Source organism: Equus quagga, chromosome 7, assembly GCF_021613505.1.
Source record: "Equus quagga isolate Etosha38 chromosome 7, UCLA_HA_Equagga_1.0, whole genome shotgun sequence".
Classification (NCBI taxonomy): Eukaryota; Metazoa; Chordata; class Mammalia; order Perissodactyla; family Equidae; genus Equus; species Equus quagga.
This window is the reverse complement of record NC_060273.1, coordinates 33,260,776-33,272,689: the sequence shown is the minus strand read 5'-3', so window position 1 is coordinate 33,272,689 and position 11,914 is coordinate 33,260,776. Positions and strand designations below refer to the sequence as shown.

Here is an 11,914-nt window from a genome sequence, read left to right as displayed (position 1 = left end):
GCCCTGCTGCCCGGGCCGTGCCCGTGCCCCTCGCCGCTGCCGCCCCCGCCCCCGCCGCCCCCCGGCAAGGGCCCGCCCGCGCCCCCCGCCGCCCCGGCCGGGCCCTTCGCCGCGCCGCAGCCCGCGTCCGCCGGCGTCTACACCATCTTCCCCACGGCGGCGGCGCGCGAGCCGGGCCGCGAGCATCGCGTGGTGGCGCCCACCTTCGTGCCTTCCGTGGAGGCCTTCGACGAGCGCCCTGGGCCCATCCAGATCGCGTCGCAGGCACGCGATGCCCGCGCCCGGGAGCGCGAGGTGGCCAGGCCCGGCGTCCTGCAGGCGCCACCCGGGTCCCCGCGGCCACCCCCGGAACGGCCCGAGAAGAGCTCGGTGATCCGCTCGCTCAAGCGGCCACAGCCCGCCGAGGCCCCGCCGGCACGGGCCGCGCGCGCCTCCCCGGACCCCCGGGCCTACCTCCCCGCCAAGGAGCTGCTCAAGCCCGAGGCCGAGCCGCGGCCCTGCGAGCGTGTCCCGCGCGGCCCCCCCGCCGCCACCGCCTCCCAGCAGGCCGCCAAGCTCTTCGGCCTGGAGCCCGGGCGACCGCCCCCGCCCGCCGCGCCTGAACCCAAGTGGAAACCTTTCGAGCTGGGCAACTTCGCCACCACGCAGATGGCCGTGCTGGCCGCACAGCACCACCACGCCAGCCGCGCAGAGGAGGAGGCCGCCGCCGCCGCCAAGAAGGCCTACCTGGATCCCGGGGCCACGCTGCCCCGCGCTGCGGCCACCTGCGCCAGGCCGGGCGCCGAGCTGCACCCTGCGGCGCACGGGCCCGGAGAGGCGTCGGCCATGCAGAGCCTCATCAAGTACAGCGGCAGCTTTGCGCGCGAGGCCGTGGCCGTGCGCCCTGGTGGCTGTGGCAAGAAGAGTCCCTTCGGAGGCCTGGGCACCATGAAACCCGAGCCCGTCCCCACGGCCGCGGGCGCCCCGCGCGCTCAGGCCCGCCTCCCCCACCCCGGCGGCCCCACGGGGACCGGGGGCCGGCAGCTGAAGCGGGACCCGGAGAGGCCCGAGAGCGCCAAGGCCTTCGGGCGCGAGGGCTCTGGAGCCCAGGGCGAAGCAGAGGTGCGACACCCGCCCGTGGGCATCGCAGTGGCCGTGGCCCGGCAGAAGGACAGTGGTGGCAGTGGCCGGCTGGGGCCTGGGCTGGCGGACCAGGAGCGCTCCTTGTCGCTGAGCAACGTCAAAGGTGGGTCCTGGGTCCCCTTCCACCTTTGCCTTCGGGTTCTTGGTGTCTCCCAGCCTCACTGTGCCTGCTCTTGCCTACCTGCTCCCATGTGTCTTTTTTCACTTGTGGGCCACCGCTGCATTGCTTTTCCCATGATGCACGTGGAGAAATGTGTAAAATGCAGAAAAGGAGGAATAAGAAAAAGGACTGTTTGGTTTTCCCAATATCCTGATCCTTCCTTGGGTTCATTTTCCTGTGCGATTTGTTTCTGCCTGCAGAGTTCCTAGTCACTTAACATTTTGGGCCCCAGTGTTTTTCATGAGTGACAGGGTCCCCTCCTGCTTTTGCAAAATCTCTATAAGTATCTTTTTTTAACTGTTTCCACTGTTCTGTGGAGAGTACACACACGGGTCTTTAGCCATTCCCCTCGTGGGCATTTGAGTTTCTGCTTTTCTGAGGTTTTGTGTTTACAGTGTTGCATTGAATATTTTTATGCATTGCACCTTTCTCATATTTTGAGTCGTTTTCTAAGAATAGGTTCCTAGGAATAGATTAGCTCTAAGCTTTCAGTTCTGTCTTTGGGGGAGCTGACTGTGCCTTACCTATGTCAGCGTCTCCTCTGCCTCGGCTGGGGCCTGGCGCGTAGTAGGTGTTTGATGACTGAGTGACTGAGTGACTGAGTGTGACAGGTAGAAACGAAGGTCCCGATGTTCTTAGGGGTCTTGATGTTTAGTACTTTGGTTGTTACCGGTTTTGTATGCTTGTTAGCAGCGTATGAGTCTGTTTCGTTTTAGACTCTTTAGCATTGTGTTTTGATGTTGTTAAAAGAAAACTAAGGTTGGTAGGGAAGCACGGTGCATTTCTGGGAATTACCAGTGAGGCTGAACATTTTTCCGCCATTGGTTGACTCCTTGCGTCTTCTTTGCCCCTTGCGTTATTTCACCGTTGGAATCCCGCCTGGGGTTTCGGGGAGTTGATCTTTGTGGCCTTTTTGTTGGAACTTTGGACTTGCCTGGCCAGGAGAGTGCCCACTGTGGGGCCAGGGGTCCTGCCCGCCCCTGGCCAGGTTAGTGTGGCCTTGGCGGGCTGGGTCCCCTGCTCCTTGCTCAGGTGCCTTCTCAGCAGCCAGCCTGGGTTTCTTCCCTGCGCCTCTGCCCCCAGCCCCCGGCTCCCCGTCCTCACCGGCTGCGAGCTCAGGCTTGGCCCACGTCTGCGGCCCCTGTTTGTGGCCCCCTTTCCTGCCCCTCCCAGACTTGACTCCCGTAGGCTGCAAGGCATCTTGGGTGCATGTCTTCTGGGTCCCATCCCTCCTTTGGTCTCCTTGTGACCAACCCAGCCGACTCCTGTGTTTCATCCTTGGTCCATGGTGAGTGGCCACTGCTGTGTCCTGTCATAGCTGCCTCCTAGACCCGCTGTCTCAGCCTTGCTCTCCCACACGAGCCCAGTAAGCCCAGTAAGCCCAGGAAGGGCTGCCCTGGCCTCTGGCTGGCCCTGCCCATCTGCACGCACGCTGCGGCTGCAGAGGATCTTCATCCAGCCTGGGCGCCTCAGGGCGAGCAATGTTTAGGGGATGTCTGTTGAGTGACTGACTGAGCCCATTGTTTTGGGTGGAGCCCCTTGGAGCCAAGGAAGCCCGTTCTCTGATCCTGAGGGGCTCGTACGAGGCCCTGCCCAGTCTAGGATTGCAGGAGTGGGCAGCAGCCCTCGGCTTGGAGGTGACCAGCTTGTTGGTGGCCTCCCGCTAGGATAGAGGTTTGGGGCCGTGGACTCCTCTGGAGGGCAAAAGATCTCTTCAGGTCTTCAGGCCCTTTTCCTGGAAGAATGCTCATGTGACATGGTGTGGGACCCCTGTCGGGGGCTCGCGGTCCCCAGAGCTCGTCCTGGAGCCCAGTGTACCTGCCGGGGTGCATGGGGTCATGTGTGTGAGAGAGAGAAATGAGAGGGGCAGGTTTGGGGTGAGCCCTTCAGGGACTGATCTGACGGACTCTGTTGCTGCTGACCGTTGAGAGTCGGTGGCTGGATTCTCCTGAAGACGTTCCTGGAAGGAGGTGGCTTGTCCCCCGTCTGGGCACCCTTGGTGGGGAGGAGTTGGGGTCCCACTGGCCGAGTGGGTGGTCGTCAGCCCCAGTCTCCTGGTCTCTCCCCCTGCTCCCTGTCTCCTGGTTTGGGGGTGAGCCTTGTGTCCTCGCAGCCATGTGCTCTGGGACGGCTTGAGCCCGCAGCCTGCGGCCAGGGTCCCCGAGTGGCTGCAACGGGCCGCCTCGTTCCACAGTGCCAGGTGGGCTGGTGGCACGCGGTGGCACTTCCTCGACAGGTCTGTGTTTTCTCTGCTCATGTCTAGGGCGTTAGGGTCTTAGAGCTTCCGACCGGGTCTGTGAGCCCTGGATCCTTCTGGAGAAACCCACACAGGGTCTTCTCTGGCTTCAGGGTGTCTGGAGGCCTGAGATGGACTAAGGATGGGCATTGGCTTTACCCCTGGGCCCTGAACAGCCGGCGCCCCGTGCCCTAGATGCCAGCAGAGCAGTGTGTCACTGCCATTTAGTGGGCAGCCCCCCAAGCACGCTCAGTCGTTATGGGGACCGGCCACCATGTTCTCCCAGCAGAGGTGAAGTGACTTGCCTAGGGTTACCTGCACCTACTCCTCCCACCTGTCTCGCTTGCCTGTCGTCACCTCTCGGGGAGAGGCAAGGTGGGGTTCAGATCTGGGGGGCGGGGGTGCGAGCAGTGGTGTTGGCCCCGGTCCCTGGGGAGCTAGCCCGTGGGTCAGCCTAGCCCGTGGCAGCCATGTCTGTGGAAACGCTCAGAGGGAGGCGGAGGGGTTGCCATGGGAACCGAGCCCACACTTCGGCCATCGGCCATCGTGGTTGGAGTAGAGCGGGTGACCCATGAGGGGCGGGCACGGGCCGTGCGTGGGCCCCGGGCTAGGGCTGCAGGTGGGTGATGACAGGGACGCAGCTGTTTCCCCAGCGCCCCCCTGCGCCCGCTCTCTGCAGGAGCGGTGCACACCCCGGGGCTTGGGAAGACCCCTGGGACCCTGGTTTCAGCCGTGCCGCCGCCCTGTCGGTCAGGGTGGGACTGGGCAGCTTCCTCAGTGTGCTCGCCTGGAAGGGGACAAGGACTGGGACCACCTCCCGGGTGATGACCAGCGAGTGAGCAAGTGCCCCCAGGGGACCAAGGACCTGTTGGCCACAGGCCTCTCTTACATGCCACTGGTCTCCCAGCTCGTGCCTTGAGGGCTCCGTGGGGTCTGTGTCTTTGGGACCTTGGAGCAGGTGCCCTCTGATGTTCTTTCGCACTCCTGCCTCAGGGCCTTTGCACTTGCTGTTCCCTCTGCATAGCTCATTCTTCCTCTACGTATTTACATGAATCTGTCCATTCATTCGTTCCCCAGGTATTTATCGAGCAGCTTCCTCTGTGCTAGGCGTTGTGTAGGGGAGAGGTGGACAGCAAGAAGTAGGGTTGCTTGAGGCAGAGCAATGCCCAGTCTGATGGAGGAGGTTGACTGGGAATAAGCAGAATATCTGGGTGTTGTGGTCAGTGCTGCACAGGAGACAAATAAGGGAGCATGACGGAGGAGAGGTGGTCGGGCGGGTTTCCTGGAGGAGGTGGCGTCTAAGCTGAGATCTGATGGGGGAGCCTGAGTAGTTCCAGGGGAAGGGCATTCTGGGTGGAGGGAACAGCGTATGTGGCCCTGATGTGGGGAAGGGACACATGTGACGAGTGAAGAGAGCCAGGGCAGAGAGGCTAGGGGCACCCTGGAGAGGCTGGCCAGGTGGCACAAGCCAGGCCAGGGGCAGGCGAGGGCTTGGCTCCGTGGGGCTGGCCCCGCAGGCGGGATGGGTATGAGTGGGGCGGGGCAGAGAGGCAGGGCAGACGCAGAAGGGGCCTCGGGCCTGGAGCTGAGGCCTGGCGAGGGCGGAGGGCGTGTCATGTTTCTCCAGAAACCAACCTCATCAGAGGGAGCGGTCTGGAGCTCTGGCCTCAGTGACCCTGGGGACGACGGAGGCTCCCAGACAAGGCCGCCTGCAGACACCTTTCTCTTGGCCAGTGGGGCCTGGGATGGGAAGCCCTGAGACCCTGGGTGGTGACAGCCAGGGCAGTGGAGAGGCATGAGGGCAAAGGGCAGAGGGCTCGGGGCCAGGCTACACCCCAGGTGCTGGGCTCTTCTGGGGACACCAGGAGCTCTGTGCCCAGAGCCTGTCCCCGACCCCCGGTGTCCGGTGGGCGAGAGGGCCCTTGGGGCTCTGTGGGCCTAGGAGGCCATGTCCCCTGTGAGAAGGAAGCCGGGCGCTCGCTCTGACTTCTGGGCCCGGCTGCAGGACTCGGGGTGGCCCTCCACGCCCCAGGCCTGCCTGAAACCCACCATGATCCTTCCCTCAGGGTCCGTGAGCAAGACCCTGACCAGTCCCTTGGATGTGGGAACCACGTGGACGCAGGAGGCCAGGGCACCCTGGATGGGTCTCACCCCAATCTCGGCGGCATGGCTGTCCCCATGTTGGCCCACCCCCTTCAGCTTCCCTCGCCTGCCTGCCACATGCCGGGAACGGTGGCGGTGACGTGGCGCTGGTGTAGATGGAGTGTCCACTCTGTGCCTTGCTGACCACGGCCTGGGGGAGAGGACTTGGCAGGCGCTCAGGGATGTGCCTCTGCGTCCCTGAGGGCCGAGTCGGGAGGACAGACCACAGACAGGCTCCCCACCTGCCCTCACGCCTGCCTGCCCGCCAGACGCCCCAACTTGCAGGCTTTTCGCTGCTTAAACATGCACGGCGCTTCCCCTGTCCTGGGCCACCCCCAGAACCTCCCAGGCCTGCCCAGGTGGCCCTGCCAGCCTATCTCCAGCTGCCACTCGCTGTGCCTTCTCTCCGGCTCTGATCCTTCATTCTTGGGCAGGCGGCTCCCCAACCTCCTGAAAGGAAGGGAGTAGCTGGCACCCTGAGCCTCTCCCGGGGCTCTGTTCCTTGGGAGCTCCTGGTTTTGGGGGTGCAGGAAGGGAGAAATGAGGGAGGGCACCCGACGACAGCATTCCAAGTGGGATCCTCGCCCATGAGGGTCGGGAGTGTGGAGGCTGCTGGTGGAGCCCCTGGGGGCCCAGGACACTTGTCTCCCGTCGAGCAGTCAGGTCTGTGTGCTGGGGTCTGGGGGCGGCCTGCTCCCTGGGCCCACCTTCTAAGCTGGCTGGGCCTGGGGGCCGAGGCTGCCTGAGGCTTCCTGGGGTCCTCAGGGCGGGTGGGTGTGCCCTGCTGGTGGGTCCTGGGCTTAGCGCCCATCTGCCACCCACAGCAGCCCCAGCCAGGTGGCAGGGAGGACCCCACCCTGGCAGCCCCAGGGGGGCCGACCCTGAGAGAGGGGTCAGTCCAGCCTCAGCAGGTTTCTCCTTTAAGATCAGTCTCAACCTCTCGCTGTGTGGCCTCTGCCACCAGTGACCGCTGCCTCCCGTCCCCAGGGCTGCCAGACGTGCACGGATTTGTGGCTCATGTACAACCGCCTGGGAAGAGGGATGGGGCAGGGCTGGTGGAAGGTGGCCGGGCCAGGAGGGGCAACGGTGCCACAGGCCCTTGGCCCCTGCACCCCTGCCCTGTAGCGATGAGCTGTATGCCAGGCTGGACTCAGGGACTCGCTTTCTCTGCCCTGGGAGGGGGCATGGGGGTACTAGGGTGGGGATGGGCTGACCCGGGGGCAGCGCCCACATCCTCCACTCCTCGCCACATGGACAGTGTTCTCTGGTTTTACTTTTCTGTCTGGATTTTAAGAAGGTTAGCCACACGTCTGCAATAGCCCGCAGCGTGGCAGCTGAGACCCGTCACCTGGGTCTGGCCAGGTTTCTGAAGGGCGGCTGCCTTCTGGGGCTGTGGTTTCCCCTCCGCCCGGCCCCGGCCCTCTCAGTGTCACGGTGTGGAGCAGGGTGAGCCCCTCAGGCCTCTTTGCTGCGACCCCCGTGCCTGTGAGTTTGGTCTCGGCCACGGCTGCTGAGCACGACAGCACAGATCAGCTCTTGGGGTGACGGAGGGATGTCCCCTGGCTCAGAGGAGCCCTGGCCAGGGGTCAGAGGGTGCAGGTGCATCGTGAGGGGAGGCATTCCCGGGTGAAGCCCTGCTTGGCTGCAGAGTGGGGGGCCCTGGCCCTGGCCTGGGGCTCACTCCCGGCTCCCCTCCCCTCAGGGCACGGCCGGGCTGACGAGGAGTGTGTGGATGAGCGGGCCCGGCACCGGGAGGACCGGCTGCTGGGGGCGCGGCTGGACCGGGACCAGGAGAAGCTGCTCAGGTGTGGGGTCACGCTGCCTGGGGGCCTGGGAGCCCCCGGGAGGAGGGTGGATGACGCTGGGTGGGCGTGGCCCCTCGACCACTGGGCTGTGATCCTGAGCACGGGTTTGCCTGACCCAGGACCCGGATCCAGTGAGGGGCCCCCGGGGGCCTTCTTTGCTGAGTGTGAGCTCGCTTTCTGGAAGCCGGGTGCAGTGCTGGCCTGACAGCCAGCCTGGGTGTCCCCAGTTCCTTCTGGGGACCCCTCTGCTTTCCTACCTGTCCCTGGAGCCTTCTGGGCCGTTGCTGAAGCCTCTGTTCCTTTCCAGAGAAAGTAAGGAGCTGGCCGACTTGGCCCGCCTGCACCCCAGCAGCTGTGCTGCTAACGGCTTAAACCCCAACCTCATGGTGACCGGGGGCTCTGCGCTGGCAGGCTCGGGTCGCTGGTCTGCCGACCCTGCGGCCCACCTGGCCACTCACACCTGGCTGCCCCGCTCGGGCAGCACATCCATGTGGCTTGCCGGACACCCCTATGGTGAGTGGGGGGGCAACTTCTCCCTTACCCGGTGGGAGGAGGCTGGGTGAGGGGGCTGGAGCATGGCGCTGGGGGCTGGTGCAGGGGTGGGAGCCTCCTCCTCCTGTGCTCTGGCTCCCTGTTTCGTCCAGGAGGGTCATTACTACAGCACCAGACTCGTGGGGTTTCTTGGCCAAGCCCATCTGGGGACGGTGTCCGGGGGCTATGTGTGTGCTTGTGGTCAGCCAGCCCTCGCTTCTCTGCGTCCTGTGTGGTGGCCCCCAGAGGTGGAGGACAGGGGCGTGGGCAGGAGAGGGGCTGGCCTGGCCCTAGGCAGGGGCTGGCCTGGCCGCAGCACTGACTCGGGCCCATGTCTCTCCCAGGCCTGGGCCCCCACTCTCTGCACCAGGGCATGGCACCCGCCTTCCCACCCGGCCTGGGGGGCTCCCTGCCCTCAGCCTACCAGTTCATCAGGGACCCCCAGTCAGGCCAGCTGGTGGTCATTCCCAGCGATCACCTGCCTCACTTTGGTAAGTGGCAGCCCCAGGGTGGGGGGCCGTGGTTCCGGTGGCCTTGCCCGGCGAGACCATCTCTTAACGCAAGGGCCTCCTGTTGCGGGGCGGGGGTCTACCCAGCGGAACAGGGTCGGGGGCAGACTGGGACTCAGAGAGGACGTCCTGACATCCGTGGTCTCTACGTGTCGTAAAGCCACAGGGGTCCTTGTTTCGATGAGCTCCTGCCCAGAAAGCCCACGTGGAGGGCTGAAGCAGGGCCACCCCGGCTGGAGCCTGGACCCCTGCCTTGGCCCCCGTCCCTTGGGAATCCACTTTGTAGACCACGGGGTGTGGTGGGGGGAGCTGGAGCCCCATGTTGGTGTGCTCCGGCTGTGAGACCTTGGGCACCTCCCACGGGGTTATGGACAGGGCCCGTTCCGTAGACCTGGGATGCGGGTGCCAAGGGAGGCCAGGCGTCCTGGCGCCCAGCTGGCACTGGGGGCCTGGCCTAGCCCGCCTCCACTGCTGTGAGCGCCTGCTCTCTGGCCTCGGCTTCCCCATCTGTGAGTGGGGGCACGGGGCGGTGGTGGCGGGTGCAGCCTCAGTGTCTGTCTTGTCCCCAGCGGAGCTGATGGAGCGGGCCGCCGTGCCGCCCCTCTGGCCTGCCCTGTACCCGCCGGGCCGCAGCTCCCTGCACCACGCCCAGCAGTTGCAGCTCTTCTCCCAGCAGCACTTCCTGCGGCAGCAGGAGCTCCTGTACCTGCAGCAGCAGGCGGCCCAGGCCCTGGAGCTGCAGAGAAGCGCCCAGCTGGTGGTGAGTGGGGGTGGGCGTTCACCGGGGCCGAGGGGCAGCCCCCCGCCGACGGCGAGGCAGACGGGTCAGCTGGCAGAAACCCCCAACAGTTGTGGACTATGAGGGAGGACAGACGAGAGGGGCTGGTGGTCAGGGAAGGCCTCCTGGAGGAGGGGACGTGTGCCCAGAGGCCTGAAGGAGTCAACCGTGGCGGGGCCCTCCCAGCAGAGGGGACACTGAGCAAGGCCAGAGCTGCGTGCAGGCTGGGGGGGGGCAGGGCGCAGGGAGCAGTGGGGAAACCAAGGCAGGAGACAGCTCGGGGCCTGGAGATGTTTGATGGGATGCCCAGGGCATCCGGGCGGGCTCCTGCCTGAGCCCCGCCTGACCTCCTCTCCGGGCTGCCTGCCTGATGGCCCTGGCTCCCCTTTCGGGCCGGGGCTGGTCTCTGACACGTGTGTCACCTGACCCTGTGAGACAGGAGACATGAGGCGCCCCGTGTGGGTGGACTCCTAAAGCCCCCAGCCCTCCTGCCTTCGAGAAAGTTCAGGCGGTGCGTCCTCTGCTCGTCTGTGGCCTTCCTCCCTGTGCAACAGAGGTGGCCCATCGGCAGATGGCCCCGGGTGTGAACCTTAGCCCTGCCACGCCTGGCTCAGTGACTTCACCTTTCTGGGCTTCAAGTTTCCTCCTCTGGAAAACAGAGATGCTAGGAATTCCTCCGTTCTCTGGGTTGTTCAGTGAGATTTAATAATTGGGGGAGCTGCTGGGGCTCGGAGCCTTTCTTCCCGGGTGCTTTATGTGCTGGTTGCCCCCCGACCCCAGCAGCAGCCAGGCGCTTCCCTGCCCTGGCTGTGAACATGGCTGCCCTTGAGCCTGCTCCCTGCCGTGTCCTCAGAAGTCAGCCGAGGCAGGAAAAGGCTCCTCCTGCCCTTGGAGGTGTTTTGGAGAACATTAGGTGGTAGTGAGTTCCCCGAGAAGGGAGCTATCCTAATGCCGGAAGGTGGGGGGAGTAGGGCAGCTTCTTTGTCTTCCAGGGCCTCACGCCTCTGCCTGGCCCCTTACCCTGACTGTGAGGGTCCCCGCGGCCCCCACCCCGTCTGCTGGGGTTCTAGAAGGAACACTGTGCTTGTTACACACGGGCCGTGGCGGAATGCCCCTCTCAGCTGGGAGGGCGGGTGGCCCGCCCCGACCTGGCGCGGGCTCTGGGGCCGGGGACGTGGCCGGTGCCGGGGCTGGCCCTGCCGCGCTGACCCCGCCCGCCGGCCGCCCCCCCAGCAGGAGCGGCTGAAGGCCCAGGAGCACCGGGCGGAGATGGAGGAGAAGGTGAGCAAGCGGAGCCTGGAGGCCGCGGGCAAGGCCGGCCTGGCCGCCTCGGGCCCCGGGCTGCTGCCTCGGAAGCCCCCAGGCCTGGCCACCGGCCCTGCGGGCACCTACGGCAAGACTGTGAGCCCCCCGCCATCTCCTCGCGCTTCCCCTGTGGCTGCCCTGAAGGCCAAGGTCATCCAGAAGCTAGAGGACGCGTCCAAGCCACCCGGCTACGCCTACCCCGCCACGCCCAGCTCGCACCCCAGCAGCCCGCCGCCCGCCTCCCCGCCGCCCACCCCCGGCCTCACCCGCAAGGAGGAGGCGCCCGAGAACGTGGTCGAGAAGAAGGACCTGGAGCTGGAGAAGGAGGCCCCCAGCCCCTTCCAGGCCCTGTTCCCAGGTAGGAGCCGGGCCCCTGAGTTTCTGTCGCCTCTGACTCTGGCCTGGCCGCCCGGGGAATGGGTCCCCTGTGCGCTTCCTCATCCATTCGTCCCTTCCTTCCTCCGGTCTCTGTTCCTCTGCACACGGCCCCCTGCCGCTTGTGGACCAAACGTGCGAACACACGGTCGGCCGTGACCTCTCTCCAGCCCCCGAGTAGTCGGGTCAGAGAAGCGGACTAGAACCCAGCTCGGGGGCTGGTCCTGAGCATCGAGCCGCATGAGCCTGTAGGACACTTAGGGTCTTGCTGGCACACACGGTCATTGCGAGTTGCCACGTTGGGTGTGACGGTACAGGGATGCCCCCTCTGCAGCAGCCCCGGCCCCGTGGGCTGTGTGCACGCGCCCTTCCCTGTCCTGTGTCAGTGGGCACGGGCGGCACGTGCCCTGATGGGGCCCGGGGCTCGCCTCCCTCCTCCTGGGGCTAAGAGCATGAGCTCGCGCTTGGGAGGACTCGAGTTCCACTTCAGATCCTGCCAGAATGCTGTGTGCTCTTGGGCAAGTGGCTCCCGCCTCCCTGGGGAGATGTGGTACTGGGCTGATGTCGAGCGCCGAGCGCGTGCCTGACCCCGGGGGCTCCGCACCTGTCTCCCTGGGCAGGCTCCCGTGGAGCGCCGAGCCGGGCCCAGAGCCCCTTGGGGTCCCATGCGCCCCTGCTGCTCTTGGCGATCACACTCAGCTGGGAGCTTGGAAGAGAAGAGGCGGGGTGGCACTGGGGTCCTCTTCCTTCTGAACAGCTCGGGCGCCCCGCTGTGCTTTAGTAGGGTGGGGTGGAGGCCAGAGATGGTGCAGCCTTGGTGGGGACGCTTTTGGGGTCTTGTGAAACACTGGCTTCTGTCCGGCCTTGCTCTGAGTGCTGAGGGGAAGGGACTAGAGAAGGAGCTGACTGGTTTCTGCCTTTGAGCCTGGAAACCCTCGGGGACAGGATGGT

At 65.5% G+C, this 11,914-nt stretch overlaps 1 protein-coding gene across 1 annotated transcript in view; it reads left to right on the top strand.

Moving 5' to 3' along the window:
- The window catches only part of TNRC18 (trinucleotide repeat containing 18), an 83,949-nt gene that overhangs the window by 24,043 nt on the left and 47,992 nt on the right, over positions 1 to 11,914 (top strand). The window contains exons 6-11 of the mRNA XM_046665464.1: positions 1 to 1,225; positions 7,363 to 7,465; positions 7,773 to 7,978; positions 8,341 to 8,487; positions 9,075 to 9,265; positions 10,517 to 10,946. The exon at positions 1 to 1,225 is cut by the window's left edge and continues 27 nt beyond it. Of these exons, the coding sequence (XP_046521420.1) occupies positions 1 to 1,225; positions 7,363 to 7,465; positions 7,773 to 7,978; positions 8,341 to 8,487; positions 9,075 to 9,265; positions 10,517 to 10,946 (2,302 nt within the window). The remainder of the gene's footprint in view (positions 1,226 to 7,362; positions 7,466 to 7,772; positions 7,979 to 8,340; positions 8,488 to 9,074; positions 9,266 to 10,516; positions 10,947 to 11,914) is intronic.